The 27,051-nt window shown below is 60.0% G+C and overlaps 3 protein-coding genes across 3 annotated transcripts; all 3 read right to left on the bottom strand.

Moving 5' to 3' along the window:
* Positions 1-487: 487 nt before the first annotated feature.
* MC1R (melanocortin 1 receptor) lies at positions 488-1,830 on the bottom strand. The gene has a single exon (XM_042022836.1). The coding sequence runs from the start codon at positions 1,570-1,572 to the stop codon at positions 628-630; it is 945 nt and encodes a 314-aa protein (XP_041878770.1). The 5' UTR covers positions 1,573-1,830; the 3' UTR covers positions 488-627.
* A 1,563-nt stretch (positions 1,831-3,393) lies between these two features.
* On the bottom strand, positions 3,394-19,775 carry TCF25 (transcription factor 25). The gene is made up of 18 exons (XM_042022828.1): positions 19,590-19,775; positions 18,518-18,709; positions 17,072-17,146; positions 15,243-15,364; positions 14,547-14,612; positions 13,318-13,400; positions 12,748-12,878; positions 9,886-9,985; positions 9,427-9,520; positions 8,541-8,633; positions 7,964-8,069; positions 7,493-7,652; positions 6,225-6,312; positions 5,498-5,656; positions 4,819-4,909; positions 4,535-4,614; positions 3,777-3,849; positions 3,394-3,637 (listed from the first exon to the last, which is right to left on the bottom strand). Exons 1-18 carry the CDS (start codon positions 19,767-19,769, stop codon positions 3,476-3,478), a joined length of 2,055 nt encoding a protein of 684 aa, XP_041878762.1. The 5' UTR covers positions 19,770-19,775; the 3' UTR covers positions 3,394-3,475.
* Positions 19,776-20,598: 823 nt separating this feature from the next.
* SPIRE2 (spire type actin nucleation factor 2) lies at positions 20,599-26,177 on the bottom strand. Its single transcript, XM_042022827.1, has 15 exons — positions 26,160-26,177; positions 24,200-24,237; positions 23,680-24,039; positions 23,331-23,411; positions 23,089-23,253; positions 22,922-23,008; positions 22,684-22,792; positions 22,438-22,607; positions 22,207-22,357; positions 21,960-22,093; positions 21,587-21,721; positions 21,440-21,507; positions 21,302-21,329; positions 20,984-21,099; positions 20,599-20,907 (listed from the first exon to the last, which is right to left on the bottom strand). The coding sequence occupies exons 3-15, from the start codon at positions 24,037-24,039 to the stop codon at positions 20,691-20,693; spliced, it is 1,821 nt and encodes a 606-aa protein (XP_041878761.1). The 5' UTR covers positions 24,200-24,237; positions 26,160-26,177; the 3' UTR covers positions 20,599-20,690.
* Positions 26,178-27,051: the final 874 nt, after the last annotated feature.

Raw genomic sequence — 27,051 nt, 5'->3', positions numbered from 1 at the left:
GGCCGAGGGGGCACCCCGCACCCGCGGGCAGCGGGGACACCCCGGGACCCGTGGGGGGACCCTGGGAGCGCCCGGCGTCGGCGGGAGCATCCCGAGGCGGCGGCGGCGGCGGGTCTGGGGGACACACGCGGGACACCCCTCCCAAGCGCGTCCCGTAATGGGGAGGGGTAGGAACAGGGTACGGGAGGGCCACCCTGGGGTTCCCGGTCGCCGGTCGTCCTCCCCGGGACCGGGGATAGTGCCGGTGCCGGTGCTGGGGTGGGCGGCGGCGGGCGCGGCCCGAGAACAAAGGCGACGGTGATGGGCCCTTTGTCCGGGGGCGGCCCCGGCCGCCCCCCGCGTGGGGTCCAGCCTCCCGCCGCCCCGCCAGTCCCTCCCGGTTCCAGCCGGTACCCAGTGGGAGCAAGTGACCCTTGACCGACCGGCGGGGCCGGGAGGGACCTCTCCCCCCGGGGCTCCCCGGGGCCGCCCGATGCCAGCCACAGCGTCACTGCAAAGAGCCTTTATTGGGAACCGTGAGCCCCTCGCCCGCACTGGGCACCCCGCGGCTCGTCCCATCCATCCATCAGTCCATCCATCTGTCCATTTCGGGGCAGGGGTGGCCGTACTGGTACCGTGTCCTGCTGCCTACCACGAGCACGTCACCACCTCCCGGAGCGTCCGCCGGAGCTCCTGGCTCCGGAAGGCGTAGATGAGGGGGTCAATCACCGAGTTACAGATGATGAGGATGAGGAAGAGGTTGAAGTAGCTGAAGAAGCAGATGCAGAAGGGGTTGGTGGGACAGGTGACGATGAGGATGAGGTGGAAGAAGAAGGGCCCCCAGCAGATAAAGAAGACACCCAGGAGGATGGTGAGGGTGATGGCACCCTTCAGGCTGCCACCACGGTGGGTGGTGGGTGGCTTCTGCTGGCTGGAGATGCTGTGGAGGTGGTGGCGGGCCAGGGTGAACATGTGGATGTAGAGCACCAGCATGAGGACCAGCATGAAGAGGAAAAAGCCGATGAGGCAGAGGAGGATGGTGTTGCTGCTGTAGTAGGTGATCAAGACGGTGCTGGAGACAGTGCTGGCCAGCCAGATGCTGACCATGGTGACCACGGCCCGCTGGAGTGTCATGATGCTGTGGTAGCGCAGGGCATAGAAGATGGTGATGTAGCGGTCAACGGCGATGACCCCCGGGAAGGAGAGGGAAGACATGACCGAGCTGCAGATGAGCATGTCGATGACGCTGTCCATGTGGCGGATGATGCTGGGGCGCATCACCAGCACCCCGTGCTCCAGCAGCAGCATGAGGAGCATCTCTGCCAGGTTGCTGATGCTCACCAGCATGTCAGACACAGCCAGGCAGCAGATAAAGTAGTAGGTAGGCGAGTGCAGGTTCCTGTTCTTCAGGATGGCGGCCACCACCAGCAGGTTCTCCACCAGGCTCACCAGCCCCAGCACGAGGAACAGCTCATTGGGAATGTCCAGCCCCTGGCACCAGCCGCTGCTGGCCCCGACCGTGGCATTACTCTGGTTGCCCTTGCTGGCATTCCAGGGCTTGCGCAGCAGACGCAGGGAGGCCAGCGTCGACATGGCCCCCTCCTCAGCCCCGGGGCCCCCCGTGGCACCTGCACGGCCCCCGAGCCCGCGTTGCGCCCCGCCAGCTCTCCCGCGGTGCCCAGCGGCAAGGCTGAGGGGATGCCCAGGAGTTGGGGATGGGAGGCGTGAGATGTGCTGGGGGTGTCACGTGCCTGCTGGGACCCTCCGGTTTGGTGGCCGCTCTCCACACCAGCGCTGCCCAGCGCCTCACGCCCGCCGGCCCAGGGTGCTGGGGAAGAAAGGGCCTTTTCTCTGCCCCACTTTAAAGCCGTTTCCCGCAGCTCCTCCTCCTCGGGGGGTGGGCACCTGCATGAGGGAGGCACCCCAGCAGTGAGAGGGGCCGCTGCCGAGGCCAGGGCTGACAGACCCCCAGGATGGCCCTGGGGAACCCGATTGCTTGGGATCACCATGAGCCGTGGGGTCTCAAATGCCCAGGGGTGGTCCATGCATCCCTGGGGTCATGCACCTTGGGGGCACTGCCATAGGGGTCCTGTGCACCTTAGGGTCCCCACGTGTCCTGAGGTCCTGCATCTGCTGGGGGGACCCCTGAACCTTGGTCTGCATATCTTGAGGGGTCCCATGTGCCCTGTGGGACTCGTGTCCTGGGGGGTCCCATCTGCTGTGGGGGTCATCCACACACCCTGAGATATCCATGCACCTCGGGGACCCCTGTAGGACCCTCCCTACTGCATGATCCAAGCTGTCCCACACATTGGGACTGGGAGGGGTCCTATCCCCATGGCCCCGGGGAAGATGTTTTACCATGGGGCAGGTGTGGGATGCCATAGGAGTTGTCAAAGGCATGATTAAATGGGATGCTGCAGAGCCCGGCCCTGGAGGGATCCCAGGCGGGCTGGGAGGGACAGGACCCATCTGACCATCATGTGCCTTAGGTCTGTGTTGATGCCTGGAGCCACGTGGCTGCCAAAGAGCCATTCACAGCTCCATGAAAGGGCCGATCCCACGGTTATCCACTTCCGTTGGGAAGCCCTTCCCTCTGGCATGGATGCAAACGGCTCAGCTGCACACACTGGGAATGGGGTCCCAGGCTGCCACAGTGCCAAACTACAGGGATGGGACCCCAGGGGATTTGGATATGCCAGCGGGGAACGGAGCCAGGGTGGGCTGGCTTGAGACTCAGGGTCTGCACACCCAGCCAACCCACCCCAGCTACAGCCCCTAGGGAGACAACACAGCAGAAGCAGGGATTTATTCCACGTATTCACCATTACTCAGCAAAAAAAGGGAAAAAAGCTTTACGGGAACAAGGATGAGTTATGGTTTGAGTGTGGCCTACCTCAATCCTGGCTCTAGAAGGTGAAGGTGAGGGAATAAAGGATGGAGAAACAAAGAGGGGGGGAAAAGATTTCTTCTCCAAACTAAATAAAAGGCTGAAAAAGCTGCTCCATGCACAATTCTAGTGGCACAGGGAACTCTGAGACCTTTGGAAGGTTCAGTGTAGTGAGGGTGCAGAGTATTTTGTGGAGGGAAGGAAGCTCCAGGCTACGGGAAGCACAAAGGAGCTGAAGAAGAGGGCAGTAAGACTCCTCTGGGAATTAAGGACAAGAGCCCGGAGAAGAACAGGGAGGGGAATGGGATGGGAATTGTGTGCAGAGGAGACCAGAAGGGGACTAAGCTGCCGTGGGGACAAGGGACAGCTGCTGTCGATTAGCTTGGACATGCTCAGACAGTCCTTGTTCCCCGTTAAAGAGAGGGGCCCTGGACAGGGCCCATTGCTGTGGATTCAGCCCCCCTCCCTGGACAGAGACCAGCCCATGGATGCAGCCCCCCTCCTCAGAACAGCCCATGCCCACAGCGAGTCCATGTGTGATTTTATTGGAGTGCGACACGAATCTGGGGGCAATGCCAGAAGGTCTTGGGGAGAGACACCTTGGGCTCAGTCCCAGTCCCCGTCGCCCTCAGGATTGTCATCGCGGGGGGGCTCCTGGAACTGGATGTTGGCCAGCATGTCCCGCATGGCCGCCATCAGCCTGTTCACCCCCTGGTTGAGGTCCTGCACTGCTGCGGCCTCGTCATCCCCGTTGTGCCTGATGTCCCCCTGCAAGAGAGCAGAGCTGTGGTGGCAGGGACAGGCACAACACTGGTGCCAAATCAGCACCAGGCTGTTGCCAGCTGCGGCTGCTGGAGCGGGAACACCACGGGGGAAACGGTGCACCCACATCCCAGCGTGCACTCACCTGCAAGTTAAAATTTGGCAACAGTGAGCGGAAGAAGAGGGATAAAGAGCTTTCGTTGGAGGGGTGGCTTGTCCTGGAAGACACAAGTGGCACCATGGTGAAGGGACAGCTCAGTTTGTGACTCCTCAGTGGGATGCAGTGGTGCTGGGAGAACCATGGCACTGCTGGAACCAGCCCTAAGGGAGGGAACTGCGGGGTTCCAAAGGGATTCTGAATTCAGGCAACGCCGAGCAGCAGCTCTGAGCAAAGCAGCCACTAAGAGCACAAACAAGGCCAGGCTGGAAGAAGCTTGGAGCAACCTGGTCTAGTGGAAGGTGTCCCTGCCCATGGCAAGGGGTGCAACGAGATGAATTTTAAGGTCCTTCCAACCCAAACCATTCCAGGATTCCACGATTCTACCAGCTCCGCTCTGAGCGGGTTGGTGTGGAACACACACACAGCATCACCCCAACACCAGGACTGGCTGTACTTAAGCTTCCATTTACCCCAAACCCTCCTGGGTCAGCTGTGGCCTGGGTTTTCCCTGGCTTTTGCCCTATGGCTGGGAATGGCCAGTGGTGACCACCACGGGAAGCAGCAGGACCAGTCCAGCCTGTAGCTCTGCCTGGCAGGAGCACCACAGCTCTTCCTCTGCCATGGAGGAGGATATCAGCGCCGAGCGCCCGCGTGCAGCCTGGCCTGGGGCTGAGGGCGTGCCAGGAACACGCCGGGAACACAGCCGGTTGTGCCAGCACAGGCACCAGGGGTGGAGGTGGTACCTTTCCGGTCGGGTGTAGGAAACAATGGAATCCAGAGGAGGGAGGGGGTCAAACCCCATCACTGGCTGTGAGGTCACCTCCTGCAGGAGAAGGAGAAAGGAGGGATGAAGGCGAAAGGAAGGAATGAAGGAGAAAAGAAGGGATGAAGGCTGCGCATCCAGCAGCAGCAAACACGGGGGCCCACAGAAGCCGCGAGTCACAGGGGTTAGGATAGGCCCAGCAGGGACACAAGTGCCACGCCACCACGTGCAGCCACAGCCCCTGTGCCCCATCAGGCCCCTCACCAGAGGCAGAGCTGCCGTGGCTTCCTTCATCTCCGAGAGGATGATGTGCCGGTAGATGTTCCTGGGAGCGCTCTGGTACCGGATCTTCCTCCTGAGGCGGGAGGGGACAGAGCAGTGCACCCTGAGCAGGCACATTCCCGTTTCTGCTGCTCCAGGCACAGTGTCAGCAGCTTCCCTGGCTCCAGGGGACAGGCCACATTGGATGGAACTGGCTTACAGCGAGCCAAAGGTGGGTGGCAGCTGCTGAGCTCCAGAGAAAGAGCAGAGAGCTTGGGGACGAGCAGGTTGACCTTGGCTTAGGACACCTGATGGCTCTCCTGTTTCTCAGCACTGGGAAGTGTTTCTAAGCTCTCACCTGCCCTGTGTGGCCATCCCTGCCCTTCCAGGCCACCCCTCCACCCTCCCCAGGATGTTTCCAGGAACAGGTGACAGCCAAGCCTGGGGAAGGCAGCGCAGGATATGCAGTGCAGATTCAGCTCTACATTCCGGTTTGTGAAAATCATGGAAGAGCCTCTGCCTTCCTGGCCCCATGCCATGACCCTCAGCATCAGAGCAGCAGCTGTGGGGCTCTGAGCCCTGTCCCAGACACTGGAACCGCTGCTGCCCAGGACAGACCCTCTGTCCCACTCTGTCCCCTGTCTCTGGCACAGGAGCCCTGCCCTCCACCTTCTGTGCTCACTTGTGCTCAGCCTCCTGCACCAGCGCGTCCCCGGCCTCCACCATGCGCAGAACCTCGTGGACGTGGGGCTCCAGCCAGGCCATGACAGCCGGGTCCTTCCACAGGGCGTGCGTCCTGCCCACGTACAGGGACGTCAGCTGGTTCAGGGCGGGTGACTGGCTATGGGAGATGGCTGTTACTCACGGCACCCTCCTCCTCCTCCTCCTGCTCCTCACGGGGCAGTGAGGACTCAGCTCTGTGCTGGGCTTTGGTGCGGGAACATGAGAGGACTTGCAGGCTCCTGCCTGGCTATTGCCATCCACCTTCACCAGATCTTCTGCCTCCATCTATTTTTAGGCTAAGCAGAGCCATGAAATGAGGGAACACTGCCCTGGCCGGAGGGAGAGCCTTCGTGTGCTGAGGAAGACCACGTGTCAAGGGAAGGCAGACTGGTTGGAGACAGCCTGCCCTGGGAAGACACACACGTCACGCTCCCTCTCTGCAGACACCAGCAAGGCTCTGGGGTGAACTTCTGACCTGTCCACCTTGAGGTGAGGTGGGTCTGTCAGCCTGATCCAGAGGCCATTATGGAAATCCATTATCAAAGGGATTATCAAATGAGGCATTATCAAATGAGCCTACTCAGGGAACCCAAACAAGCTCCTCCATTAGCTGTCTGAGCATGCAAGATCCCCGCCGCCGGCAAAATCGATCCCTTCCCTTTGCTGAGAACATCTTCAGGCCTTACCTGATCTGGGCATTCAGCCCGAAGAAGGGGTGGGAGGTGACCCTGGCATCGGGCTGCACGCTGCAGTGATCCAACAGCGGCATCAGAACTGCAACACAAAGGCAGAGAACTTGTCTGGATCTGTTGGTGAGGAGCAGTGTGGGGTGGGGTCACCCCTTGCAGACAGTCACCCCCCTCCTCGGGGCCAGCACCCCCCGGGGCACCAACAAGGACACAAGGAGGGGGTGAGGACACTGCTGGTCCCTGTGCTCACACAGTTGTTATTTCAGTTACCCCAACGAGCAGCCTAGAAGATGTTTCCAGCCCCCACAAACTGAATCCCGGCTGGAGAGCTGGTTCTTCCTGCTGCACACACCCTCCTCTGGGCCTGAGGGCAGTGTGCTCCTTTCATGGACAGCAGCACCCACAGGATGAAAGGGAGAGTGATGGACACCCATGGGGCGAGCACATCTAAAACAGAGCTGTGCCTCGGAGGGAGAGCCAAGGAGACTGGCTTGTCCTTGCTCCGGGCAGCCCTGAGGAGGTGAGACATCTCCCTGCTCTGAGATTCCAGCTCTCACCCTCCCCCAGCCTGCTCACCCCTGACCATCACTGGTGGAGAAGCATCGGTTGCTCTAGGGAGGGAGGACAGAATCATGGAATCACAGAACTGTAAGGTTGGAAAAGCCCCTAAGACCATTGAGCCCAACCACTCCCCCAGCACTGCCAAGGCCACCCCTCACCCATGTTCCCAGGTGCCACATCCACACAGCTTTTAAATCCCTCCAGGGTTGGGGACTCCACCACTGCCCTGGGCAGACTGGACCAGGGCTGGACAACACTTCTGGAGAAGGAACTGTTCCCAGTATCCAATCTTGAGGCTGTTTCCTCTTGTCCTGTTGTTCCCTGGGAGCAGAGCCCGACCCCCCCGGCTGCCCCCTCCTGTCAGGGACTTGTGCAGAGCCACAAGGTCCTCCCTGAGCTTCCTTTGCTCCAGGCTGAGCCCCTTTCACAGCTCCCTCAGCCACTCCTGCTGCTCCAGCCCCTTCCCCAGCTCTGTTCCCTTCCCTGGACATGCTCCAACTGCCCCCAGGGTGGACCCCCCACCATAGTGGGCACAGGCACCGCCGTTCTGCCCTGCCGCGTCCGCTCTGACTCAGGGCTCCCTCCTCAAAGGCCCTTTGCAAATTCCTGCCTCTGCATCCGCCTGCCGGGAATCCAGCCCTGGCTCTCACAGAGGACAGTGACAAAGCCCGCGGGCATGGCCTTACCGGAGGGGACAGACTCACCGCTTGGGAACATGATGAGCGCGAGCTGGATGAGCCGGGCCGCTCGATCCCGGGCCTGGCTCCGCTCCAGCTCTGGGCGCTCTTCCTGCTGGCTCAGGAAGAAATAGGCCAGTGGCACTGAGAAGGCAAAATTGGGCAGCTGGGACAGATTCCGGTGACTCTGCAGGATCAGGGAGAGCGTTACTGAGAAATGACGCTGTGCAGCAGAGCTGGGCTGCGCGGGGTCGGGGCTCTGCCTGCTGGGGTTAAGTGAGTTCCCAGCCACTGGCTCGGTGCCCTCACGGCTGAGTGAGCAATTTTGAGTTCTTACAGCTGTTTGCAGGATCCAAGGATTACAGAAACCAACAGCCCATCCTTTATGGATCATTCCAATGCTGCTGGGACGCCAGCTGGGCTGTGAGATCCCTTCCAAAGGGCTCACCTGGTGGGGAGCACCCCAAGCACCCATCCCCTCACCTGCTGGCCACTCACCTCCCACTCCTGGAAGAGGCGGGTCAGGAAGGTGTATTCCCTGGCCCGGAGGGACAGGAAGTCGATCAGCAGCAGCACACAGAGCGGGTCATTCTCAGGATCAAGGCTTGGGAGCAGGAGGAGAAAACAAACTCGGTGTTACAACAGCTGAGAGGGCTGCCCTGATTTCTGGGACAAACAGCCTCTCCCAGTGACATCCAGTGACTCAGCAAGCGGAGAGAACAGGAACACGGTCACTCCCGCACGGCCAGCGGGATGACGGAGAGCTGCTCGGTGTCCCTGCAGAGGGGACAGTCCCCTGCCACCATTCAGGAGGACAATCAGTGGCCACAAACTGAGTGGGCTGAAGCCACTGTCACACTTTGCTCTGCTGAGCCTCCAAGCTCAGGCCACACTTCAGTGGTCACAGGCCACCCAAGGCCCCTCCTCACCCATCACCTCTCCAAGAGCACCAGTACAGACCTGTGCAGCTCTAAGGGGTGGGAATGAGCCCATGCCAAGCCCAGGAGCAGCAGGACCCCTCTGGGGTGACTATGCCCCCAAACCCAGACACTCCACCCTCGGTGGAGGGATCTACCTCAGGATGAGCTTGCAGAACTCCAGGGCTGTGCGGGGACAGCCCCTCTTCTCCAGGAACATCAGGTGCTTGAAGAGAGCCAGGAAGAAAGCCCTGCATGGGGAACAGTGGCAGGACTTAAGAGGCCAGATGTAGAGACACAGTCACCACCACCTCCTCACCCCCAAGCATCACATCCTGGTGTGGCACAGGGTGCCACAGACCTCCCATGATCCCATCTCTTGGTTTTGTTATCTTTTTGTGCAAGAACAGGGACAGCAAACTCATAACCTGCTCTGGAGACTGCGACCAAGACAAGTAAATCCTCCAAGCCCACATCCCGCCTTGTCCCAGTGGTGTGGGGACGGTGACACAGAGCGGGGAGGCCCAACACCTGAACTGGTGACACAGGTCACTGATGGCACAAAGTGTGTCAGCCAGAGGGACTGAAATGTGAGCACCCTCCAGGTACAGCAGTTTGGGAGAGATGGCTTAGGTCAGCTGACTGGAAAATTCCCAGAATAAAGTCACCTTTCCCAGCAGCTGCAGAGCTGGAGTTACATAAAAACCTAGGCTGGGAGGAGTGTGAGTGCTGGGGATGATGGCTGGAAACATACAGCAAGGATTTTTGTGACTATTTAGGGCTAAGGGGTACTGATGGCATGAGAAGGATATGACAGGGAGGGACAGTTCCTACTGCAGGAAGATACCCTTGGGAAACGGGATGCTTTGTGCAGAAGCTTCCACGCACGAGCTCCCTGTGCTCCAGCACCATCCCAGGACCCCCAACAGAAAGGGACACTCAGGGTCTCCCCGGCTGAGCAGCAGTGGTGCATCTGGGTGGCTGTGGCCAAAGCGGGCCACCAGGAGCTCCAGCAGAGCCTCCCCGCTCCCCAGCCCTGCTCACCTGTTCTCTGGCCGCCGGTAGTCCAGCCTGCAGGCCCCACTGGTGAGGCTGAACACGGGGTGGAAGGCACATTCCAGGCTGTACAGCGCCCGCTCTGGGGACAGCAAGGACAGTGTCAGGGACAGGACAGGGACACCACCCCAGCACAGCACTGCCTGGCACTCGGTTTAGCCCAAAAGACAGGAAACCAGCTCACTCCCAGCCCAGCGAGGCACAAAGTTACTTCACACAATGTGGTGGCAGCAGGTACCAGGGCAGGGAGCACTTCCACATTAGATCTCACTCTGGGTGGGAAAAGGAACCATTTTGGGATTGAGGCTGGTCCAGCTGCCTCTGCCACAACTCTGTTCACATGGGAAAGCCAAGCTCCTGCCCTCCACTGCCCTGTGCCAGGGCCTCCCCACAGCCTGCCAGGGAAGGATTTCACACCGACACATCTGCGCCTCACCTCACTCTTACCTATGAGATCCCGGGCCATCTCCTGGTCCTCCTGCATCCGGCACACGTCGCTGAGCTGCAGGAGGGAGTCCACGTGGTAGGGGTTCATCTGGAGCAGCAGCTGCACAAGAGCATTGCAAAGATTCCGTCTCATTACCGGCGTCTCAGGAATTTGGTCTCTGACCCAGGTACCTCCCAGCACCAGCTCTGTGACACACAGCACCAAGAGCTTCCTTAATCCAGCCCTGCCAGATCCATCCCCAAGCTGGAAGGGCACAGGGAGCTCCATCCCTACCACGTGCAGGATGGGAGCCCTCAATAGCAGCCTCCCTTGCCCTTGGGCAGCTCCCTCCCAGCTTTTCCAACCAGGCCTTTGATCATCTTCACTGTCCTCCTCCAGATCTCTCCCAGCTCCTCCATTTCTTTGAAAGGAGAGAACAAGATGTAGGCAGCGTTACAGTTTGGGGTTTTTCATCTATCCCTCAACAGTTCTGAGCACTTGATCAGGGTTTTGAATCCCCTGGATACTGAGAGGACATTTGGACACATCTATTACAAATCCAGGAATCAACAATGGTAATGGATAATAATAATAAATAAATATTTACTCCCAGGCTTCAGAAGAGAAGTTTAATCTAAAACTTGCTCCATTCACTAATTGTATTATAAATAGGCTACTTTTCCCAAGCACCTAAAACCTCGGTTCAGTAAAAAATTCTGAAGCTACTACAAATCTTCTCACAGTTTAGTTTGGGGATTTTTTTTTCTCCTAAAACTAAAAAAGAAAGCTTCCAAAGCTCCAGAAGTTTCCATCTGCAGGGTGGGGACCCGTGGGACCACCTACAGCACAAAGACTGGATGTCCCAGGCTGGCCTGGCCCTGTCTGGAGCCACTTGCCTGATGCTTAACCTCTTCCTTAAGGGGTAAGATTCTTAAGTTCCTTTCTAGTCCCCTTTTTGGGGGGACATGGAGCACTCAGGGTCACTGTGATGGGAAAAAACCAAGAAAAGGTCACCAAGACCCTTTTAGCCTACCAGCAAGTGCAGAAAAAACACTCACTGAACAAGAGACTCCCCAAAAGTAATGTTTTATGAGCTGAAACCACAGCAACAAGGCAGAGTTGGGCTCAAGCTATGGCAGGACCATGGTGACCATGAACAAACTGTCTGGTATTGGCAAATCCATCTGTTAGATTTTACCCTTAATGGAAAAGGGGAAGACTTCAAGCTGTGTGAATGTCCTCAAGTTTAGTCAGACCCCCTAAGAGGATCAGAGCATCCAGATTAAAATACCATGGAAAGCCTGTCCTGTGTGGGACTGAGCTTGAGCTGTCCCTGGGACACTCACTGCTGCACAGGAATTACCTTGGCTCACTTAATCCAAATCCCTCAATCCAGGCAGAACTGCTGAGCTGGAGAGAGCCCCACGGCCCTGAGCCAAGGGTGGGAAAGCAGAAGGAAATAAACTTTATTTAGCAGACAATGGGCTCTTTAAGGAACATCTCCAGGGCATGTATCCCAGCTCACGTGGCCAGGCCTTTCAGAGAAACATCCCCCAGTTATGGTTTAGTTGGGTGCAGAGCAATTTTGCTGTTGCTTATCACTCTAAACTATAAATGTTACCATACAGTTTAATGAGCTCAGACATGCATGAAGGAATCCCAACACAAAAGCCTGTTTTTGCTGAAATACCAAGGAAAGACACATTTTTCATCTTGCAGACATTTATAAATACAACAGCTGTTAGTTTGGATTCCCAGTTCATGATGGGTTTATGCAATATTCCTCCTTTCCCAGCTAAGAGCTGAGACAAGGGAGCTTTATTCCCACCCTTCCAGCCAAATGGACAGTTCCTGTGGGTTCCTCTCTCAGGTGGTGACCTGGCACATGCTTGGCAGAGCCACCACGGCTCAGCCACCAGACCTCCTCTGCACCAAGGAGGTCACTGATTAACAAGGTAACAGCACAGCTCAGCACTGCGGGGCTGCCTCGCCCCACAGAGAGGGACACAGGGCTCTACTGCCCAAACGAGACTCGAAATAAAACATCCAGGGCCCTGCAGAGGGATCTGGACAGGATGGATCAAGGGGATGAGGCCAGAGGGATGAGCACAGTGAAGTGCTGAGTCCTGCTTGTGGGTCACACCAACCCCATGAATGCTACAGGCTGGAAAAAGTGGCAAAGTGGCTGGAGAAGGATCTGGGGGTGCTGGTGACAGTGGATGGACATGAGCCCAGGCAGGCAGGAAGGCCACTGGCACCTGGCCTGCGTCAGCAATGGCATGGCCACAGGACCAGGGCAGTGCTCGTCCCCTGTGCTGGCACTGCTGGGGCACTTCCAGTTCTGGGGTCAGTTCTCAGCCCAACACAGACGTGCAGGGGCTGGAGAGTGTCCAGGGAAGGGAATGGAGCTGGGAAGGGGCTGGAGCAGCAGGAGCAGCTGAAGGAGCTGGGAACGGGGCTCAGCCTGCAGCAAAGGAGGCTCAGGGGGGACCTTGTGGCTCTGCTCAAGTCCCTGACAGGAGGGGGCAGCCGGGGGGGTCGGGCTCTCTCCCAGGGAACAACAGGACAAGAGGAAACAGCTTCAAGTTGTGGCAGAGTCAGGTTGAATACTGGGAACAATTCCTTCTCCAGAAGTGCTGTCCAGCCCTGGCCCAGTCTGCCCAGGGCAGTGGTGAATTCCCCATCCTTGGAGGGATTTAAAAGCCATGTGTGGACATGGCACCTGGGGACACAGGTGAGGGGTGGCCTTGGCAGTGCTGGGGGAACAGTTGGCTTAGAGGCTTTTCCAACCCAAATAATTCCACTGAAATGCACCAGCCACACTTGCCAGGGAAAGGGGCTGCAGGAACCCAGGAGGGAATGGCACAACCAACCCAACGTACCACGATATTGTTGGGGTCCATGGACTCCACAGCGTCCAGGAACTTGAACTGGACCTGCTGGTACTCACGGTGGTGCTCGAAGGTGAAGTGCTGCACCCCCCTCCAGGTGTCCAGCAGCTGCATGGTGATACCTGGAGGGTGCAGGGGAGACCTGGGTACCCCAAGAGAACCTCCTCTGCTCTCTCACAGCATCAAAAGCTCACTCACATCACTGGGTCCAGAGCTATACGTGTTTTTGGAAGCTCCCAGAGAGTTTCAATCTTTTCCCCCCTCTCACAAGTCAAAGTCCCAAATCCACCCAGAAAGCCCAGGCTGCTCACTCTGCCCAGGGATACTTCTCATTATCCAGCAATTCTGCTGCTAAGATGAGAAGCACCCTCACCCTGCTAACTCCAAAAGAGGGGAAAACAAATCCAAATTATAAGGGACAACTCCCCAGAGTTCTCTGTTTAGGCAGGTGTATTTCCACGAGCTGAGGAGCAGTTCCCATTTACATTCTGTGCCCTGAGCAGCATCCATGTCACATGGGCCAAGCGTTAGGAGGGCAGGAGGCAGCCCCAAAAGCCTCACCTGTCTTGCTGTAGCGTGGCCAGGTGTTCTTGGGAGCCGTCAGCCACATGCTGCGGACGTACTGCCGCTGCCTCTGCCTTGGCCTGGGGAGGAGAACACACAGGTCACACCTTCTCTGCACTGACAGGAGGAGGACGAGAGATGAAACCATGTTAAAGGGAAAAATGAGATCAAAATTCTTCCCCACAGAGAGCCACACAGAGCTGTGCCCAGAGCTCTGCATTTGCCTTCAAGACCCAACATACTTGTGCTCAGGCTTTGCCTTACGTGCACCATCTAGGCCAGCCAGTGCCTCCAGCATCTCCACTTCCAGAGCTTCTCTCCCTGTTTTTATCCCTGCCAAACTCTCAGCTGCCTCTGCTTCAAACAGCTTCCCAGGTCCAATTAGGAGAGCCCCACAACCCTCTGACTCACCCCTCTTCCTAGCAGGGCCTTCAAATGTCAATTGGATTAGTTTAAGCCATACTCAAAAATGCACAATTTATTGGTTCAAGAGCAGTTCAGGATCAAGGCTACTCTGAGGGAGTCATGTCTCCTCAGAAAGGGATCATAGACTGTCCTGAGTTGGAAAAGACCCACAAGGATTATCAAGTCCAGCCCCTGGCCTTGCACAGTCACAAGGGACTGCAGTTTCTTCTTCAAGCACCAAATGCTCTTACACAGACTCTCTCCCTCCTTCCACCTGCATTGCTCCAAGCTCAGACCCTTCTTGGTTTTCCAACCAGCTCACGGAAGTGGGGATTTTGTGGATGACAAATTTTTTATGCACAGTGCAGTGCATAAATGCAGAAATGTCACACCCAGGGAGCAACAGGTTCCCTGGAAGCAAGTGCATGAGACACCCTGAGAGTATTCAGGGTCCACTTTCCGTCCAGAGGCTCTGGAATGGCAAGGGACAAACGGTGGAGAAACAAACAAAATCTATGTGTCTGCACTCTGTGAACTTGAGTGAAAGGACTTTGAAGGGTGATTTGCAAGTAAATGAGAGGGGAAAGAAGCAAAGGAAAAAGCAAATGCCAGCAAAAGCCTGGAGAAGTCTTTCCCCACCTTGTACACATCACAGAAAATATTCCTCTGTCTCGATAAGCAACTACTAAATGAGTAACACACCCTGAGCCTGGGATTACCCACCCAGGTGTGGCACCAGGGACTCCTTGAGCCCTGCCAAGGACAGGACAGACACACCTCCTCGGATTTGGAAAGGGTTTAATATCAAATTCTGAACTAACCTCTGGTCCCCAAGCACAGCACGAGCCCCGAAGTATCTCTTCAACTCATTCTCTGGATTCAAGTTTCTGAGAAGGTGGAAAGAAGAAAGAAAAGCTCCATCAGTTAAACACAGTGCCACACTCAAGTCTCTCCATCAACACTCAGCACCTCAAAGTGCCTCTGGAAAACCCCCAAACTGTCACACACTCCCCACTGATCAGACACAGCATGGAGAAAGGAGACTAAAACCGGCCAGAACTGGCAGGGAAAGCGCTGCTCCATCAGACAGGCTTTCTTCCTGCTCTGCTCCAGAGCTGGGGAATACTGCTGCTGCCCTCTCCAGGGCAGCTGGAGCCTTAGCTGGGATGTTCCGGGGAGAAGATCCTGAGTGAATCTCATGTCAAGCTTTACACACCAGGGCTATTAGCACCTCTGCAGAGGTTCTCCCACAGAGGATCTGAGGCTGGAAGGTCCCTCTGGAGACTAATCTGGTCCTGCCACCACTGCAAGCAGGCCTGGCAGCAGAGAATCCCCGTCAGAACCAAACGCAGCTTCCAGAGGAGTGGTTAGAACAGGGATGTGCACAACCATCCCAGCCCTTTCATGCAAGGTGCGGAGTTCCTGGCCAGATCACACTGGGAAGCTCCCAACTCCCTTCCTCGAGGAGCAGATGTCCTGTCACACCAAGGCCAGAGCCGGGTGGCAGCCAGCAGTACCTGTGCTCCACGTAGAGCAGAGGCCGGCTGTCAGTGATGATCCCACCCTGGCTCTGCGGGGCCAGCCCGGGGTCCTCGATCCTCTCCAAAAGGCTGTCGATGTCTTCCAGGTCGTTGTCTTCCTTAAGAGAGGCAAAGCCAAGGCATTTATTACAGGCTGAGTCACAGCAGCCTGCAGGTTACCCAGCAGAGATCACACCCAGCCGCCTCCGGCTCATCCTGATCCCTGGGTGATGGGATGTGGCTCTTCAGAGAATCCCAGAATGGTTTAGGTTGGAAGGGACCTTAAAGCTCATCCCGTGCCACCCCCTGCCATGGGCAGGGACACCTTCCACTGTCCCAGGTTGCTCCAAGCCCTGTCCAGCCTGGCCTTGGACACTGCCAGGGATCCAGGGGCAGTCACAGCTGCTCTGGGCACCCTGTGCCAGGGCCTCCCCATGCTCACAGGGAAGAATTTCCTCCCAACATCCCACCTCTCCCTGCCCTCTGGCAGTGGGAGGACATTTCCCCTTGTCCTGGCACTCAAGGCCCTTCCTTGTGCAAAGACATTTTAAATATTTAAATAACAACCTTCACCCTCTACTTTCCACAGAAACACCAAGTTACTGCTGTGAGCCTCATGACAAGGTCTCAAACACTCACATGACTTTAATCCAACTCTCCCATTCCCCATCTTCCAACCACCCCAGGAATCCATCCAGCTGCTCACATCCAACAGTTGTATAACACTTTAACCCTGATTTCCCTCTATTTTCCCCCTATAAACAACAAGTGACACATTTCTTACGTGCCTTTTTCACATCCTCCTCATGATATCCATGGGTGGAACACAGAATTCCATTCAGGACACCCAAGCAGCACTGCCAGCTTGCCTTTTCCAGCTAAATTTAGCCCCTGTGCGTGCAGTGTACACAGGAAAGGGATAACGTGCTCTGCATGGAAGTGCTGGAACAGAGGTTGTATTATCCCTCGCTGGCAAACCAAACTGCCTGGGTCTGGGTGTCCCAGCTGGCCCATGTCCCCCTGCTGCTCGATATTCTTGGATTGGGAAATGAAACAGGCTCTCCAAGAGGGTTCTCCAACCCCAGGAACTCACTCCTGAGTGGAATTCCCAGGCAGCAGGTGGCCAGCTGTGCGCTGGCACTGCTGTCACAGCTTAGCCATTCTCTCCAGAATCCTGTGGCTCAGGATGTTGAGCAAAGAATCTCCCTGGAGTGAACAGGGAGGTTGGACTCCATGATCTGGGAGGTCTTTTCCAACCTTAAGGATTCTGTGATTCTGTGGACAGTTCAGACTCAAACCTCAGCAGAAAACCAGCTCCCACCTGAACCTCGCTCCTATTGAATTTAGAAGATCAATGACTTTATCCATCTGGTACTTCCAGCTCTGGGGTCCCCAGCACTGGAAGGATGTGGAGCTGCTGGAATAAGTCCAGAGAAGGCCACGAAGATGCTCCAAGGGCCGGAGCCCTCTACTCTAGAGACACCTTAGAGCCCCTTTCAGTGCCCAAAGGGGCTCCAAGAGAGCTGAAGGGGGACTTTGGACAAGGGATAGAGTGACAGGACAGGCTGGACAGGGCTTGGAGCAACCTGGTCTGATGGAAGGTCTCCCTGCCCACACGGCAGTGGATGGAATGAGATGATCTTTAAGGTCCCTTCCAACCCAAACCATACCAGGATTCCATGATTCAAAAAAGACTTCTTTAAATTTGAATTTAGAAATGGCTTTTTTGCCTCAAATTTCTCCTACAGTCACCTTGGAATTCCCACTTTGCCAACCCCACTGGAGGAACCAGCCTGGTCCCTGACTCAGAGCACACACAAACATACCACAGTCTCTCCTGCTGCATTTTTCTTGGTTTTCCTTTTCTTTTTTTTCTTCCGTGGCTTGTTACTCGATTCCGGCTGCAAAGACAAAGAAGGGAAGAGCTGTCAGCATTCCTGTGAACTGCAGGGGTGCCAGCTCCACAGGAAGAAGAGCATTTCTCGCAGGGATCAGCACACTGAGGGTCCTCAAAATTCACCCTTTAGCGTTTGTTAGTGGGTGGAAATCAAGAAACAAGGAGAAAATGGAGGAAAGCACCAAACATTCACAAAGGGTTAAACCTCAGCTGACTTTCAGATCGATGTCTGAGGCTGCGAAATCAGGAGAGAAACAAGTTTAGCTGTGTCAGGTGTGGAGGAAATGCTTCAGCCTCTTTCAGTCTCCAGGACAAGCTGCATTTCTGCTTTTCTGGGGAGTAGGACAAATCCCAATTTCACTCCCATTTCCACAGAAACCAACACTTGACAAAGGCCTCAGTGCCAGAGTGCCTCTCCCTGCAGATGCAACTGCTTCAGCTCAGGATGCTGGGGGGCATTCCCTAACCTGACTGGCACAGCTGGGAAGCACATTTCCAGGATCTAGCAGGTAACACAGCAGGAGATCACAGCATCACGGAACGGTTTGGGGTGCAAGGACCTCCAAGTTTATCCAGTTCCTATTCCCTGTCTAGGCAGGGACACCTGCCACTAGACCAGGTTGCTCCAAGCCCTGTCCTGGCTCTACCCAAAAGCAGCAGCTGCCTGTGCAGGGCTCCCACATCCTACCTGGAGCTCTGGGAGCAGCCACAGGTGTGTCCTGCAGTGCTGGCACAGCAAACTCACCAGGTCAGGGCCTCTGGAGCCACTGCTCACACAGGGACCCACTATCCAGAGCCCTCACTGCCCCTGGGCTGGCAGAGGCCAGCAGCACAGCTGGAATGCACAGTGGACTTTGCTCCTCTGGCACCCAAACCCGAGGAACACACATCCCAAATGCACAGCAAACAGGTGAGACCAGGGGCCAACCCCCTTTGCTCCCCCAACCTTCATCTCCAGTGAGATCTGGGCTGGACTTGCCATGGGAAATTGTTACTGAAATGCCCCTTTCCTCACAAAATCCTGCAAGGAGACACTTCTGGGCTGACACAGACCACAGGAGGAATCTTGATATCAAATGACAACAAACCACTATGGGGAAGAACAGGTTCAGTGTTCAGTTGACTGTGCTTGAAGTCCTCACATCCCCTGTTCAAAACAAATGCTTCCTTGAGACCATTCCCCCCTGGCCCAACCTCGGTGCTCATGTGGATGCAGCACAACGCCTTCCTTGGGTGCCTCCTCTCTGCAGCTGGAAAATCCCTCTGGATGCTACACACAAACCCAGACCTCAGCACCAAACTGCTCATCCTCCCCCAGATCCAAGTTCCCAGGTTTAAGTGTGCGTCCCTGCCCGGGATCCCTGGGGGCAGTTACCGTTCGGTCCGGCTGCCTGGCCTCCTGCCCCTCTCTGTGCCCATCTCCGTCCGTCTCCTCGATCACAGCCCCTTCCTTGCTCCTGTCCTTGCTCCCCTCCTGGCTCCTTCCCGCCGTGTCCCCCTCGCTGAGCCGGGTGTCCGGTTGCTCCTCTCCGGCCAGCAGCTCATCCTCTGACTCCTCAGCTGGGATCTGCAAACAGAGGGACAAGCTGCAGGGACAGCCCAGGGATGGAATTCCCCAGGGATCTGATCCAACACTCCACCTGCAAACAGACAGAGTCATGGACACCCGTCATGTCAAGAGTGTCACCCCATGGCTGCCTGGAGAGTCCCACACATATGGAGAAGAGCACAGGACCACCATGATGTGTCCCCTCGCACCATGGACTCTGCTCTTCCCAGCCTTGCCTATGCTCACACAGCCAGGCCTCGGGGAAGGACAGGGAATGGCTGGGGTTGGATGAGGTGTCTGGAGAGCAGGACCAGGCTCTGTCACCCCAAGGACCCAGCAGTGCCACCAGGGCCCATCTGACATCCAGCACTGGGATCCTGCAGTGTTGGGAAGGTGGCAGGGATGTTCCTAAAAACAGCTTCACCACTCCAGCTCTGACAACATCCAAACCCAGCCACCCCCAGGCCTCTCTCCCATTCCCTCCCAGTTCAGCCCCAGTTGCTGCCCCCCATCCTTCCCACTCACCCACCACCCAAACCAGTCACTCCCACTCCAGTCACTGACCCCAAATCACTGCCACCCACAAACTGTCACCCCCACTATGTCCCCCTCTCAGTCACTGCTCCCCTGTTCCCTCCAGTCACCCCCAAACCCTGTCAGCCTCTGCCCCAGGTCGCTGTCACTCCAGCCACTGCCGGTGACTGTCACCTCAGCTGTCCCCCAAGTAAGTGTCCCCCAGCAACGTCCCCGACTGCCCACCCACTTGTCACCCCCAGTCACTGCCCTGCATTATCCCCCCAGTAACTGTCCCCCACGAGTCCCTGCCACCCCAGCTGCCCCCCAGCAACCGCCCCCCAACCGCTGCACCCCGGCGACCCCCGCCTTTGGTCTCCCTCACCAGCTCGAAGCGGTTGCTGACGCCGGCGCGGGGCGGCCCGCGGGGCCCCTTCCCGGGGGCTGGCGGCGGCCCCCCTTCACGGGCGCACTCGGAGCCGGGGTCTAGGCCAAGCTGGCCCAGCCCCGGCCCCTCCTGACCCCGCTGCTCCCCCCGCAGCCGCCTCAGGGCCCGGCGCGACATCGCCCCCCACCCGCTCCGCGCCTGCGCCCGCACTGCGCCTGCGCGCCCGCCCCTGCGCCGGGCCCGCCCACTCGCAGCCCGGGCGCCCATTGGCTGAGGCCGTTCAGGCCCCGCCCCCAACGCCCCGCGAGCTCCGTGGCGCTCCGCGGCAGCGGCGCGTGAAATATGTCCCGGAAGGGGCAGCGTGGGAACGGGGCGATCGCCGCGGGTCCCGGGCGGGGCACGGCCCCGGGACACGGGCGGGGACCGGGGCACAGGCTGGCGTGGGCCCGGCGCTGGGAGCGCGCAGGGAGTGGCGAGGGAGCCGTGGGAATGGGGAGCGGGGTGTTCCCACGGTGCTGTGCGGGGTCGCGGGTGGGCACAGCCCGGGGCGGGGGGAATAGGGATGGCGGTGGGACATGTGCACGACGAAATGGAGTGCCCCGATCCCCTCGCACCCCGCAGCACCCTTCACCACGCTCCCCCATCCACTCAGGACCAGCCACGCGGCCCCAGGGCAGCCCAGCGGGTTTATTGTCGGAGGGGACATACAGAACAGCCATGCCAGCCCAGGGCACCGGGCACCCCGGCACAGCCAGGGCTTGGCACAGAAGCGGGGCGAACGCAGGGACTGTGAGTGTCCCACAGCAGGATCCATCCCCCAAGAGCTGCCCGCAGCCGCATCCGTCCTCCCGGGAGCTGCAGGATCCATTCCACCGGGGGCTGTGGGTGCCCCACGACAGGATCCATCCCCGCGGGGGCTGGTGGCAGGGACAGAAGGGGATGGCAGGGACAGCGGGAACGGGTCCTTTTGCCCCCTGGTCCGTAATGTATATAAATATAGAGGCTGTGTGTATCCATCCTATGTATATATGTACATCGGGGGGCTGTGCCGGGGTGACCGGCACCCCCGTGGCGACCATCACCGGGGTGCCCGGCCCTTCACTTGAGCCACGCGTCGCTGTAGAGGGAGCGGGCCTTGGCGTGGCGCCGGGACGCGGCGCTGGCGTTGAGGACGGCCACGCTGCGGCGGCTGGAGCTGACCACGTCGGTGACGAAGCCGGCGCAGTCGGAGCAGACGTCGCGCAGGACCGAGCCCTGGGCGTAGATGTGGGGGAATTCCTCCTCCACCCGGCGCCAGCACGGCCCCGAGAGCGAGCTGCGGCACAGGGTACCCCGTCAGCCCCCGGCGGGGGAGGAGGAGGGGAGGAGGGGAGGAAGGCTCAGGAACTCACTGGAAGGGCTCCCTCCGGCGCAGCGGCACGGCCTTGGGCAGCAGCGAGCCCGGCAAGCTCTCGAAGCCCAGCGCGTAGACGGGGATGTGAGCCAGCTTCTTGGAAGGCATCTTCATCTACCGGAATGCGGGAGTCAGGGCGGGATGGGACAGGGACAGGGATGGGATAGGGATAGGGCACACAGGGATGCAGATGGGTCAGAGATAGGTACAGTGACAAGGCAGGACAGGGACAAAATGGGGCAGGAGAGGGACAGGGCAAGGGCAGGGGCAGGGTAGGACAGGGACACAGTGGCACTGCTCAGAGCCAGTCCCTTACCTTTAGACTGCAGGAGCTACAGACAGACCTGGGGACACAGAGAGGCGGGTGAGAGGGGCCATTGTGGGGACCCTGCTGCTGCCCCCCCCCCAGCCCCGTGACACGGCGCAGCTTGGCGCAGCTCAGCGTGGTGCTCACCGCTTGCAGAAGAAACACGATGCAGGCCAGGAGAAGAGAGGGAACTTGGCCCTGCAGCAGCAGCAGACCTGTGGGCAGAGCAGGGTCAGCTGGGGGCAGGTGGGGGGGGACACACGGCCCGCAGTCCCTCCAGCCCCCGATTCCCACCTTCCCCCTCCGCAGGCTGCTGTACAGCTCCTTGCTCTGCAGGAACTTCTCCATCTCGGCCTTGACCAGCACTCTGCGCACGTTGATCATCTCCTCCACAGTCAGGGCCAGGCTCTCCACGGGGTGGCTGAACTCCTGTGGGACAGGGGATGATGTCACACCAGACTGTGGCACAGGGCATGGTCCAGAGCACTCCTGTGCCAGAGCAGAGCATCCCTGGCATTGGCAGAGCATCCCAGGACAGCCAGAGTATCTCCAGCACAAGGACACCCCAGCCACCATGTGTCCTCACGCCAGGCTGCCATGCACCCATGGACATGCTTGCCTGGTGTCCCCAGCCCCAGTGTTCCCAGCTGGCATCCCCAGAACCCACCAGCCAGAGGTGCTTGGAGCTGCTGGCGGGGGCAGCGCTGGATCCGTCCTCTGGCCTCTCCTCCACGGCGCCGAGGGCAGCCCGGGGTAGTGCTGGGCCATCTGGCAGTGGGTGGCAGCTGGCGGGGACAGAACCTGCAGGGAGGGACAGGGAGACCGTGGCAAGGACGTGTTTCCCGGCGCCACCACTGGTGAAAGGCGCGGCACAGATCCCCTGGGGACACGGACACGGGGACCCCTGGCGGTACCTGAGCGGGGCCGGGGCTCGGGCTGCAGCGGCTCTGGGTCCCGAGGCGCAGCCTGGTCACCCCCCAGCTGACTCTGCAGCTGTGCCAGGTCCCGCTCCGAGAAGGAGCGATCCCGCTTCAGCGGCACCTCCGTGGCTGGGGAGTCCTCCTCCTGCGAGGCCATGGGCACCGTGTCACCAAGGGCACCCCGGCACCTCCCGTGTTTCCCCACCTCTGCAGGTTCCCCCTTGCCTCGGAGAGGTTCATCTCCTCCATCTCGGCCAGGGTGGGCGCCTTGAGCAGGACGCGTGGCCGCGGGCGCACAGGCGCGGCGCTGGCCGGGCACCGGGACAGCTCGAGGCAGGAGCTGGAGCTCAGGTGGCCGGCGCAGGCGTGCGGGATGCAGGGCAGGGAGCTGTATCCTGCGGAGGGATGGGCTCAGCGCCGTGGGGATGGGCACACAGGTGGCATGGCACAGCGGGGAGGGGACACCGGTACCTTTCTGCTCCACGGGCCGGAGCTTCCGCTCCTGCCTGATCTCCTCCAGGATCTTCTCGTGGAGCGTCCTCTGCTTCTGGGGCAGCGGCCGCAGCCGCCTCTCTGATGCCTGTGGGGTGCACAGATGGGACCTCAGGTGGTGGCCGTGGCTCGGGGATGGCACCGCCAGGGTGGGGATGGCACCGGTGGGACCCACCAACACTGTCACGCCAGCAGGTGGCCTGGTGCTGGCACTCACCTGCTTCAGGGGGGGCCGGGAGCGGATGAAGTCGAGTATGAGCTCGTGGGCATCCTTCTTCACCCGGGGGGGGATGTCTCCATCCACCTGGGGAGGGAAGGGGGTCAGTGCTGGGCTGGAGGGTGGCAGGATGGAGGGCAAGGGGCTGGCACGGTGGCCATGCTCACCATAACTTTGCGGAGTTTGTAGTTGCGGGCACGGATGTCCTGCATGAGCATCTCGAAGGGCGTGAGCTGGTACTCGGTGGGCAGAGGGTTGAACTGCTTCTCCTGCACCTTCTTCAGCTTCACACCGTGCCGCAGCTCCCGCATCAGCTGCACCCACAGCCGGGCCTGGGGGGACACACGGACACGGCATCAGTGCCCACCCGTCCCCGGCACGGCCCCCATGCCCGGCCCCGCTGCCGTACCCAGTCTGTGTTGCGCAGGTTGCCCAGCTCCGCCGCCGGCCGCTCCTCCTCTTCCTCATCCTCCTTCAGCTTCTGCAGTAGCTGTTGAGGCACGAGATGCTGTCACCCTGTCCTGGTGGCACTGAAGGTGCAGCCAGGACTGTACCATGGAGCTGCAGCACTGAGCTGCACCCCAAAACACCCTGATTCCCAGCCAGCATGGCAGTCCGGGAGAGGGTGTATGGCCAAACACCGGCACCAGCAGCCCTGGTTGGGGTGGGCAGAGGGGGCACTGCAGTCTCCCCGGCCCCTTGTCACTGCAGGTGTTTTCCCCAGCAGGGCAGTGATGCCAGCGGGCACCCATGCTCACCTCCTTGGCATCGCGGATCTTGGCGAGGAAGGCCATGAGCTCCACGGTCTCTGCGAAGAGGGCGCGGCAGACAGCCTGGTAGTGCGCCGGGGCGCCGGCGGGGTCGGCCAGGCGGGCGGCACAGCAGCGCATGGCCTGGCCGAAGGTGCGCACGGAGCGAGGCGGCCCCTCGCCCCCCTCCTCCTCCTCATCCTGCCCCCCATAGCCCTCGTCGGCCGTGGCGCAGCCGCTGTCCTCGGAGTCGCTGTTGGTCATCAGGTCGATGAGCTGCTCCAGGCGCGGGCTCAGCTCCCGCTCCTCGTTCTCGTCCAGCCCCCAGTCCAGCGCCCGGTACACGGCAAAGCCCAGCGACTGCACCATCTGCGGGAGACAGCACTGGCGGGGGAGCGGATGCACCCTGGCACCAGTTGTCCCCGCCCCCTCCTTGGTGCTGGGTCCTGTCCCAGGACCTGTGACCCCCGGGCGAGGGGGGCAGGCGGCCGTGCCCACCCCACACCGGGCTGTGATGGCCCCCACGTACCTGGGCTTCGGCGGAGGGCGTCAGCAGCGCGGGCAGGTCTGGGGGAGGAGGGCAGAGTCACCGCTGGCACCCATGGCCCTGTGCTGAGTACCCCACCCCGCATCACCCACCCGCTCCGGCTGTGGGGCCCCCACCCTGAGCCGCTCACATCCCCAGCTGCTCCTCCCCCCAGCTGGGATCCCTTCCCTTGCTCATCCCATCCTGGCCTGGTCCCAGGGCATGGCTCCATGGGACAGTGGGCACCGGCACGTTGAGCCCTGGTATCAGGCAGTGCTGGCACAGCCTTCTGGAGGGCACATTGTGGGGGCACAGGCACCCATGTACCCCTCACCCCCGGGGCTGGAAGGAACTGAGAGCTCTACACCCATGGGGAGATGCCCCCTGCACCCATCTGGGATGGTGGGCACTGGCAGTGCGGACACCAGGAGCGTGGGTACCAGCAGCACAGGCACCAGCAGTGTGGGGGCTGGCAGCCATAGCTGGAGCATGGCACACACAGGGAACCCAGGACACGCTTGTGGGCAGCTTGAACCCCCCTGGCAGCTGCAGGACAAGGAACACGAGTGGCCTCTGCAGTGTCCCCAGGGCTCCTGGCTCCGCTTCCCTCATTGTTAGCTCTGCATTGAGCTGATCAATGCGGCAGCCACAAGGATGTGCCAGTCGTGTGCCAGCCGTGTGCAAGACAGGAACGGACAGGAAAGGCAGCACAAGTGGTGGCCCTGCCATGGTACCACACACAAGCCCATCAAGAAACCATGTCCCAGACTGTGCCTGGCTCCCACTGCAGTGCCAGCCTCTGGGATGCCACCTGCTGGGTCCCAGCAGCTCCCTCCAGCTACTGGGGCACAGCTGAGGAGGGAATTCCCATAGGATAGGGGACAGGAGAGGTTCCAGAGGGTGCTGCTGGCTCACCCAGCCCGGATCCAGCCCTGTGCCCTGGCAGAGCTGCAAAGCCACATGCCAGGCCAGTGCCACCACCTGCCCTGGCACCCGGAGGCACCTGGAGCCCTCAGGCTTCACTGTGAAGGCTTCACTGGTTCTTCCGTGGGGAGATGGCTCGGGTTGGCACAGAAGCAGCCTGGGAGCAGGAGGTGGCACAGTGGCACTAGTAGGTGGCACTGGCAGGTGACACCGGCTCCAGCCCTGCGGTAGCTCAGGGCAGGGTGTGGGGCCGTTCTCATGCAGGACCAGTGGAGCCGGTGTGACCACGCCATGCCCAGCTGCCACAGGCACGTGCCATGCCTGTGCGTGTCCCTGCCCTGGGCATGGAGCCACCTGATGCGCCCCGGTGTCTGCTCAGCCACCGGCACCGAGGACACACAGTGACCCCGCAGTGTCCCTGCCCAGTGTGGGCGAGGCCACACAGTGACCCCATGACACCAGGTGCCATCGCTGGTGGCCTTGCTGTGGGGCGAGACGGGTGGAGACGTTGGCCATGCTCCAGGTGCTCCTTGTGGCGTTGAGCCGCCCCGGTGTCACTGCCGGCAGCCATCCTGGTGACACCCCGGAACCGTCACAGCCATGCCTGGCAGTGCAAGGCACCTGTGGAGGGATGGCTGGGAGGCCAAAGGGCAGGGATGGGGCTGTCCCGTGTGCCACTGCCTGGGTCTGGAGCGGGGGACAAAGTCCTGGGTGGTGCAGATGTGGGTGACAGGTGCCTGTGCTGTGTGGGTGTCCATGCGTCCGTCCGTCTGTCCTTGCTGTGTGTCCTGCAGCCCCATGGTGGGTGCCAGGACCACGCAAACATCCCCACCTGGCTCCAGCCTCCCTGGGTCACCCGGGACACCCAGTGCTGGTGACCTTGTTGGTGCCAGTGCCCATAGCAGTGCCACACCAGTCCCAGACCCCCAAGTCACCAGCCCACCCCCTCCCCCAGGCCTCAGCGCAGCCCTTCCACTGATACCGGCAGTGCTGGTGTCAGTCCCCCTCGCCAGGGCCAGGGCTTGGGGCTCACCCTCACCCCTGCCCGGTGTCGCCTTCCTGCTCCCCGCTGCTGGGACCGGCCTTTTTTCCTGTCCTCACAGTCTCTCTGGCGACCCCCGGCACTACTCCCCTGCTGCCGGTGCCTCGGTGCCTGCCCCCCATCTCCGGTGCCGCTTCTCCTGCCCATCTGCTGCTCCGGTACCGGTTTTTCCCCGCCGCTGCCGGTGCGCCCCCCCCGCTGCCGATACCCCCGGTCCCTCCGCGTCCCCGACGCTGGTGCAGCACCCCCTGCCGGTGCCGGTAAGTCCCGGTGCCGGTAAGTCCCAGGTCCCCGCTCTTTGTGCTGGTAAGTCCCGATGCCCCGGGTCCCGGTGCCGAGAAGTCCCGGCGCCAGTAAGCACCGTACGCTGCTCCCGGTGCCAGCAAGCACCGGTGCGGGTAAATCCCAGCGCCTCGCTCCTGGTGCCAGTAAGCCCCGGTGCTGGTAAGTCCCGATATCCCGGATCCCGGTGCTAGTTAGCCCTGGTGCTGGTAAGCTCTGGTGCCCCCGTGCCGGTAAGTCCCAAAGCTCCGGAGCAGGAAAGCCCCGGCGCTGGATCCCAGTGCCGGTAAGCTCCGGTGCCCCGCTTTCGGTGCCAGTAAGCCCCGGTGCCTCGCTCCCAGTGTCGGTAAGCTCCGATAAGCCCCAGTGCCAGTAGGTCCCGGTGTCCCGGGTGTCGGTGCCGGTAAGCTCCGCTAAACCTTGATAAACCCCGGTGCTCCGCTCCCGCGGTGCCGATAATTCCCAGTGCCGGCAAACCCTGGTGCCCCGCTCCCGGTGCCCGTAAGCCCCGGTGCCCCGGTGCGCCCCGGTGCTCCTCAGCAAGTCCTAGTGCCCGTAAGCCCCGGTAAACCGCGGTAAGCCCCGTTTGGCGGTGCCGTCCCGTCCC

This window comes from Corvus kubaryi, unplaced genomic scaffold (genome assembly GCF_017639235.1).
Source record: "Corvus kubaryi isolate FWS band 111438036 unplaced genomic scaffold, C.kubaryi_AGA036_p1.0 37225, whole genome shotgun sequence".
Lineage (NCBI taxonomy): Eukaryota > Metazoa > Chordata > Aves > Passeriformes > Corvidae > Corvus > Corvus kubaryi.
Note: the sequence above shows the minus strand (reverse complement) of the source record. Positions and strands in the feature narration are given on the sequence as shown.

Coding starts and splice junctions, on each gene's coding strand:
- MC1R (XM_042022836.1), bottom strand. CDS start 1,572: ATGTCGACGCTGGCCTCCCTGCGTCTGCTGCGCAAGCCCTGGAATGCC.
- TCF25 (XM_042022828.1), bottom strand. CDS start 19,769: ATGTCGCGCCGGGCCCTGAGGCGGCTGCGGGGGGAGCAGCGGGGTCAG. Junction 17,147..18,517: donor CCAGGCAGCCGGACCGAACG/GTAACTGCCCCC, acceptor TTGTCTTTGCAG/CCGGAATCGAGTAACAAGCC. Junction 3,850..4,534: donor TCCTACACCCGACCGGAAAG/GTACCACCTCCA, acceptor TGTGTCTTCCAG/GACAAGCCACCCCTCCAACG.
- SPIRE2 (XM_042022827.1), bottom strand. CDS start 24,039: ATGGTGCAGTCGCTGGGCTTTGCCGTGTACCGGGCGCTGGACTGGGGG. Junction 23,009..23,088: donor ACAAACTCCGCAAAGTTATG/GTGAGCATGGCC, acceptor TTCCCTCCCCAG/GTGGATGGAGACATCCCCCC. Junction 22,358..22,437: donor AGGAGATGAACCTCTCCGAG/GCAAGGGGGAAC, acceptor ATGGCCTCGCAG/GAGGAGGACTCCCCAGCCAC.